The following is an 8,714-nucleotide window of genomic DNA, read 5'->3' on the forward strand; positions in this document are numbered from 1 at the left end:
CTTCCTGATTATAACTGCTAATGCGCATGTTTTCCTGCTGTTAGATCTTTCCTCTCTTTACTTCTGGGATTGCATCAACATCAGCAAGCATTTTTAAGCATAAAATATATACATTCTTTAATGTTAGAAATGTTTGTACCCACACATACACACACACACCCTACACCCACAAACAGGCATAAGGGATATACATAATATGCATGATAATCAGAATTGTGGAAAATAAAATGAAACAATAGCAGAGAAACAATCAATGATCGTTCACCTGGAACATTAAAAAACAAAAACAAAAACAAAGTCCAGTTTGCATCCCAAAGTGAAGGGAAAAGGTATTACATGGATAAATTATCAGTTCATATGAGCAAGGCATTTGTTTTATTTATTTTTGCCTTTTTTTCTCTAAGACCAGAAGATGATAATATTGCTTTTGTCTTTCAAGCTTGTGTTTTATCCTTTTTTTTCTTTCATTCTGCATACATTTCCTCTACCATTCCAATCTTTCTAGGTTTAGTTTTCACAATTATTTGTGTTTTGGGAGATTGTACATCAAGATATATTACCTTGGATCCTGGCTAGTTTTCTTGTCGTCTTTTTTTTCATACATCATATGATATTGACTGATTAATTTGTACTAATCACAGGTCTGAACTGTAAATTGACTTTAAATTAAAAACAAAAAGGCAATAATGGGTCGAAGATATCAGTATTAGTTTCTTCCAACAACCCTGAAAGCTCAGTATTACTGCCTTTATTGTATAGATTTCTTAACCAAGACTGAACAAATTAAAATCACCTAGCTTAAAATATCAAGGCTTCGAATTACTTGTCATTAGAAACCTAGGAAACTTTTCTACACCACAGTTTCTTCATTGCATTTTTTACTTCTGCATTTCTCAGTGTATAAATCATGGGATTTAACATGGGGGTGATAATGGTATAAAACACAGCCACCATCTTATCCTCAGCAAACGTAGTATCAGGGCGCATGTACATGAAAATACAGGGACCAAAAAAGATGATGACCACAGCAATGTGGGAACCACAAGTGGAGAGAGCTTTGCGCCTGCCTTCTGCTGACTGCTTTCTCAGGGACAGTAGGATGACAGTGTAGGAGATCATCAAGATAACAAAGCCCCCCAGAGAGACGGTCCCACTGTTGGCTGTTTCAACAACACCAACAACATATGTGTCTGAGCAGGCCAGTTTCAGCACAGGGTGCACATCACAAAAGTAGTGATCAATCACATTGGATCCACAAAAGGGGAGCTGGAGCACCAAAGCCATCTGGATAACAGAGTGCAAGAACCCACCTACCCAGGTCCCCAGCATCATTTTATTGCATCTGTCCTGGTCCATGATAGTCATATAGTGTAGTGGTTTACAGATGGCCACATACCGATCATAGGCCATTATAATAAGAATGAAGATCTCAGTGGAACCAAAGAAATGCACCCCAAAAAGTTGCAACATGCACCCCACATAGGAGATAGTTTTACTCTTGGCTAACTGGTCAAAAATCATCTTGGGAGCTGTAACTGAAGAGAAACAGATGTCCACAAATGACAAATAGTTGAGAAAGAAATACATGGGAGACTTGAGAAGGTTGCCCATGCGCACAGTCAGCATGATGAGAAGGTTTCCCAGCAGAATCGCCGTGTAGAAGAAAGAAAACACCACGATAAAAATGTCTTCCACCTTTGGGTTCTGAGAAAGGCCCAGGAAAACGAATGTAGTTACATTGTGTACTTTTCCCATGGAATCAATCCAGGAGGTCAGGTGTAAAGGCAATTAAATTTCCTGAAAAAAGTAAGAAGACCAACACAATTATTTTTATTATTATAGAAAAAATGGATAATCACAGTACTTGAAAATGAAAAATAAGTAGTTACTGCTGCTAAGCATGTATAGTCAGAAAAAATTGAAGTGTATGTGTCTGACCATCTTCCTTCATACAAGAGTCCATTCATTCATTTAAGATGGGAAAACAAAGTCCACAGAGATTAAGGAAGTCCCCTAAATCACCCATCAAGCTGAGAGTGCATCTCTCTTTCATTCTTTCTTTTTTAATTCATTCATTTGCTTTTAAATATTTTCTTTTTGTTTGTTTGTTTCCTGTATATGCACTAAACCTGATTTTGAAACAACTTCTTTGTCCATGGTCTGTGGGTGGTCCAAGCAGTTAACATTCTCAGCTGTTAACTAAAAGTTTGGAGAGGCAAGTCCATTCAGAAGTACCTTGGAGGAAAGCCCTGACTCTCTCCTTTAAAACATCAGCAATGAAACCCCTAATTAGTATAGTATAGCTGTCTGGAGCATAATGCTCTTTTAAGAACTATGGGATGAAGCTGACAACAGAAGCTCAGCTTATTAGAGAACAATTTTGGGGAACAGTGAGTTTGCATTAATGGAAAGAGTGAGAATGGTTGCACAAATTGAAGAATGAAATCAATATAACAGACTGTACATAAAGAAACTTTTAATGTATATTTTGCTGTTTATATTCACAAAAACAGCAAAAGCAATAAAATCAACAAAATAAAAGGTCCTATGGAGCACAGTTCTACTTTGATACACAAGGGATCACCATAAGTTGAAACCAACTCTGCGGCAACTGCTTGGTCTGTTCTTAGGACTTAATAACACTTGTGTATCTGTAGTAGTTCACCTCTTATTTGGCACAGAAATCAAGACCTAAGCCTACAATTTCTCTTCTGAATATGTGCATGACTGCACATCACATTCAGCAGTGACCACAAGCAGTAGAGATCGGCTGAGGTTGACCTCAGAATGTTCTCCTGTTTGAAACTTGAATCTTTGTGTGCATGTGTTTATGCTCTCCTAGCTGAAGTTCTTTATAGTCAGGATGTGGTTGGTGTGCTGTATTAGAAAGAGGAACAGAATTATACCATCCTGACTCTTAGATGACAGTGTTGTTGTTGTTGCTGCTGTTGTTAGGTGTCATTGAGTTGATCTTTGACTCAGGGAGATTCCATGTGCCCATCAGTTTCAAACTGAATGGTGCTGTAACCTTGAGTAAATCATTTTACATCCTAGGGCTTGTTTCTTTATTAGTGAAATGAGAAATCTCTGATTTCACTGTCTTCTCTATCATTCTAAGAGTCAGTTCTACCATGACTTGAATCATTCTGTCATCTTAGAAAAGCCACATAAACCAACGATAGGGAGACAGAGATAAGAGAAGATAATGCAATAACAGAAACCTACTGAGAACAAAGCAAGACCTATTTGATATGAAAGGAGATGAAGTGAAGTCTCAGGTAATTTTTTCATATTCAAGCTTGGAGTGGGGATTTCACAGGCTTTATTTTGCCTTGGTATTTCAATCATTTATCTGTTGACTGAAAGGAGCAGAGTTGGGGGTACAGGAGAGAATCCTGTCCTTTAATCTCACCAAGTCTTCATTCATTCCTCTCACCCTTCATCTTTCCCCACAGCTTATATTAGTTCTCCCAGTAAGGATGTTAAGCTGAGCATCGTTATCACTCCTACTGAAGAATTAAATATTGATGGAAGAGGTCATCACTGAGTTAGAATTCAAATGGATACCTGGAGTGAACGATATTGAATTTGAATGATGCATCTTCACTGGTGTAGTTTTAAGAACCCTGCAGGTCACTGGACTGTTAGTGTGAGACGGATATGTGGGGCACTTTTGATTAAAGGAGTTTTTTAGTGCTTCTACAAATCAAGTCACAGATGTTAGTGGAGGTTTACAAAGTATCTTAGATAATCATTAGGAAATTTGTCTGAGTGAGACCACATCTGCTCAAGATCTCTGTCACGTCTAAAGCCTACAGCTCTCATTGAACGCTGTGCTCTTGGCTATCTGTTTGTGGAAAAATTGTACCTGGTATGTTCACTTTTAGTCAATTATGGGACTGTTTCCTCATGAGCACAAATTAAAGTTTCTGGAGTAATCATTACAGGTCTGTCTACTCTTATGCAATACAAGATTATGCTCATCATCATCGTTTTGTATAATTCAGATTCAGAGCTGAGTACCTCTCTCTGCTTTTATATTGGATCACCTTTGTTTTTTCCTTCTGATTAAAGAATAATAATAATCACTTTCTCCCTGAGGTAACCTGACTTAACAGAGATCAAATCATAGCAGTTTTTGACAACTGTGAATTAGATTACGTGTATTTTATACATGAAAAACTGTGCATTTAAGGCAGACCTGAAAGGCACTGTCATGGTCCTTACCACACGGTCCTAGAGGAGTCCTAGAGGGTCGGCATCAATCTCAAAGCATCCCTAGCTCTCTATGTGTTTTACAAACATAATAACCAATCACTTTCTTTTGTAATGATGAAACTTTTGATTGTCTATTAATTATTTCATATCCATCTACTCTGTCTCATAGTCATGAATACATATACTTTATTACCTTATTATCATCATCTTAATAATTTCATCCTCCCTTTATCACTGAGTACAGTGTCTTGCAAATATGGTAAAGATGATCAAAATAGAGAACTTTGATTGAATTTTATAACTTTTCATGAACCTCCTATGTAGATAACTTTCTATTAGAAGAAAAATAAAATCTTACCTGTATTTTCCAAGACTTATGCTTTCTTTATTTTTCTATCTCTTCTTGAGATTCATTGACAGCAGCTGACAAAATGAAGAAGAATGACTTAGGAATTGCCTTATGAATTATTAATACAAAAGAGTGTCCGACCCCTAAAATTGAAGGCTGGTGGAAGTCAGTCTTCATTGGTCCTGCTTCAGTCTCTCACTCACAGGGTCTTTTGTAAAAAATGTTCTTTTCTCTATTTCTTATAAGGCCTATTTCAAGAAAATAATGCAAAATGTTAATTACCTCTGGGAAAGACTTTCCCCAAAGTCTTCCTCCATAGTCAGAGCTGCAGCTCTGAGACTAACAATTAGCCTGTCAATTAGCCTTAATTTCCAGATGTCTTTTCACTTCTTAAAAATATTTAAAACAAACAAACAAACAAGCAAAACTCTCATTACAAAATTTAAAGCCCGATCAATTTTAATTGACTTTTACAGTTTAGGAGTAACCTTCATTCCTTATTCCATGATCCTTTTTCTTCATCATCAAACCAGAACCATATCATCTTCAAATGTTTCACTGATTCTGCCCTCCTCCACTTTACAGGAACCTTGTGATCACATAGGTCTCACACTGATTGCCAGAATAACTCCTTATTTTAACGAGAGCTGCTTAGCAATCTTAATTCCATTTGTAACCTTAATCGTCTCCTTATCATATTACATATATTCACAGGTTTTGGGGATAAGCACATTGACTTTTTGGCGGCATGTTAATCTGCTTACCACAGTTTGTTATGTAGTTACTTGTTAGTTGCACAGTCAGTCTATTATCAGAGAGTCCAGGGTAATAATGGACTGTAAGTTATCAGAGAGTTTGGAGGTCCAAGAGTGGAGAGGTATGACAAGAATCATTTTTAACATTGTTCTGTTGAATACACTTGATAGAACAGGGTGTTACCATAAAAATGGCTGATACCATTGGATGTTAGAGTAATTTCCAACATTTTATTGTGTAAATATATATCATTAAAATTTTCAACCATATAATATTTACAAATGAATACAACTGTGTAACTCAAGAAGCTATAAAGATAAAGAAATTTACATTAACCCAGACATTTTGCTTATGCTGTTTTCTATAATACTTAAACTCTCAAATCTAATTTTTCTAATTTTTTAAATTCCTGTTGTTCATTACTCTGTTCCTTAACTTCCTATTAATGAAAGCATGAAGTATTTACACTTTTATACATGGTTTCTTTCACTTAGCAATATATGTTTGTTATTCATCAATACCCTTGTGAGTATCAGTAGTTCATTCTTATTTATTGCTGAGAAATATTTTAATTCGTACTAGCATAGCATGGTTTATACATTTTTCTATTGATTGATACTTGGGTATTATGCACAAAGCTGCTATGAACACCATATTCTTCTGAACATATTCTTTTTTCTTGGATAAATAATTAGGAATGGAATTGTTGGGACATTTGATGAGTGTAAGGAGCTCTGGTGTTGTTGTTGTTGTTAAGTGCCGTCGAGTCGCTTCCAACTCATAGCGACCCCATGCACAGCAGAATGAAAGGAGCTCTGGTAGACACTGGTTAAGTGCTTGGCTGCTGTCTGAAAGATTGGTGGTTAAAATTCATCATCCACTTCTCAGTGGAATGATGTGGTAGTTGGCTTCTGAAAACGTCACAGCTGTTAAAACTCTGTAGAGCAATATACTCAGCCCTATAGCATCACTATCTATGGGAATCTGCTGGATTGCAATGGGTGTGAAAAACATAGGCGCTCTGGTGGTGTAAAGAGTTAAGCATCTAGGCTGTTACCACAACAGTTGATGGTTCCAAATTGCACTGCTGCTCTGGGGGAAACCTGGTAATCCCATTCCATAAAGATTACAGCCAAGAAAATCCTATTCAGCACTTCTTCTCTGTCACTTGGTGGTGCTGTGAGAGGAAAACAAGTCATTAGTGCCCAAGAAAACATGACAAGCTGTTAAGTTTCATAATAAATACCAGGAATATACTGAAATAGGGATTACATTGTGGTCATAAATGTTCGACAAATGTTTCAAGAGTTAGGCAAATAGGGTTTATATTTTATAGAGGGGAGAATAAACATCTAGTTAAAATGAGGCTGTGGAAATGGGGTAAAAGGGTGGCATAGTACAATACTAAGTCAAAGCATAGTTTATGTTCAGAGTAGTTCATTTTCGGAAGTGGTTGTTTATGAGGGGCTGTATGGTGGTTTGGGTTCAGTATGTGCCAAATCAGGGACACGGGGAAAGGAAAGATTCTCAGCCAAAGTTTGGTGAGCAAACATTTGTTACCAGTTGATCACTGAGAGAAATTCCTCAGCTAATAATTCATGAAGCAAATAAAGGGAATATGAAGTGTCTGTGTCTAGCTTTGGCATAAATAAAGAACAGCCTTGAGACTTAAGCAACATGAAGAAGGATGATTGTTTTGTAGTTTTCCAGAGCACAGAAGGGGAGAAGGGTTAATCATGCTATTTTCCAGGATCAAAGGATCAAGTACAATCCATCACTCTCAATGACATTTCCATTGTTTGTTACATATATGGTCCTCCTTATGCATTAAATGTCAAAATAATAGTATAGACACTGAACATTCTTTCAAATTTTTGTTGTGATTTGATGAATGTTTACACAGAAAATCAATTGTCCATTCAATAATTCATACACTTTTTTTTTATGAAATTGATTGCAATCCCTACAACGTAACTTCACTCTTCTCACTTCCCCCTGGGTTTCCAGTTTCCATTCATCCTTCTTTCCTGTCCATTCCTGCCATCTGAGGTTTATCCCTGGACACATGCTGTCTTTTTGGTGTCATACGATTGATAGTTCTAAGAAGAACACACCTTCCTGGCGTTATTGCTCACCTTACAGGCTTGTCTATCGTTCGGCTGAAAGTTGACCAGGGGTGAATTCAGTTCCAGGCTTGAAGAGTGTCTTAGGGCCATGGTAACAGGGGTTCCACTACTCTCTGTCAGACAAGTAAGCCTGGTCTTTCTTTGTGACTGGAGTTTTGTCTCACATTTCTCTTCCACTCTGTCCAGGATCTTCTATTGTGATCCTGCTCAGAGTGGTCAGCAGTGGTAGCAGGGCACCATCTAGTTTTTCTGGTCTCAGTACTGTGGAGGTTGAAGTTCTTGTGGTCCATTAGTGCCTGGACTTATTCTTTGCATGAGTCTCTAGTGGTCTTCAATTTTTTCATTCCATCTGGAGACAGACCAATGGTTGCACCTTGGAGGGCTCCTCACGAGCTTTTAAGACCTCAACAGCTACTCACCAAAGTAAGATGCAAATAATTGTCTTTGTGGACTAGGTTATGCCAACTGACTTTGATGTCCTCAAGACTGAAGTCCTGAGCCCTCAAGCCCAGTGACTCATTCCCTCAAGGTGTTTGATGATGGCTGAGTAGTTTTGATAACTGTGCCCTGTGTATGCTCTACTTATACATGGCTATATTTGCAGCACATGTGACTATGCACATAGAAATATCCTCTGTCAAACCTGTATATATTCACAGGACTAGTGTCATTTGCCTTTTCTGACCTTTTAAGCTTGTATGTCTATCTATGTATCCACTCATAGATGACCATTTTTACTGTTATTGTACATTGTGGATGTGAAAGTATTTACCATCTTTGTGGCTTTTAACCACTGCACACCTTCCTGTGTCTTCCTTTGACCCTATTATTTTGTTCTGACCTCCCTCTTGCCTGTCTCTTCACCCATGGTAATGTCTGTCTGCCTTCCCTTTAGTAATTTTCTCTTATTTCCTCTCCCACCCCTGGTAAACATCAAAGATTGTTTCCTCTGGTGGGTAAATCTTCTCCAGATTTTTTGTAATAGTGGTCTTGTGCAATTTTTTTCCTTTTGTGATTGATTAATTTCACAAAGAGAAATGCCTTCCACATTTATCAACATTATAAGGTTTTTTCTTGATTCAATGTTATTCTTTAGTATTGTATAGTATTCCACTATTTGTATGTCCCATAGTTTGTTTATCTATTCATCTGTTAATGGGCCCTTACGTTGTTTCCATATATATATATATATAATTTTGTGAATAATGCTGTGATGAACATGAATGTGGATATATCTATATCTATATATATATGTGTGTGTGTAT

The 8,714-nt window shown here is 37.2% G+C and overlaps 1 protein-coding gene across 1 annotated transcript; it reads right to left on the bottom strand.

Moving 5' to 3' along the window:
* Nucleotides 1-837: 837 nt before the first annotated feature.
* On the bottom strand, nucleotides 838-1,758 carry LOC103211806 (olfactory receptor 4S2-like). Its single transcript, XM_007957788.2, has one exon. The coding sequence runs from the start codon at nucleotides 1,753-1,755 to the stop codon at nucleotides 838-840; it is 918 nt and encodes a 305-aa protein (XP_007955979.1). The 5' UTR covers nucleotides 1,756-1,758.
* Nucleotides 1,759-8,714: the final 6,956 nt, after the last annotated feature.

Source organism: Orycteropus afer, unplaced genomic scaffold, assembly GCF_000298275.1.
Source record: "Orycteropus afer afer isolate SDZICR_OR568_19922 unplaced genomic scaffold, OryAfe1.0 scaffold00799, whole genome shotgun sequence".
NCBI classification, from domain to species: Eukaryota; Metazoa; Chordata; class Mammalia; order Tubulidentata; family Orycteropodidae; genus Orycteropus; species Orycteropus afer.

What these genes read in the sequence shown, in the direction of transcription:
- LOC103211806 (XM_007957788.2), bottom strand. Translation starts at nt 1,755, where the DNA reads ATGGGAAAAGTACACAATGTAACTACATTCGTTTTCCTGGGCCTTTCT.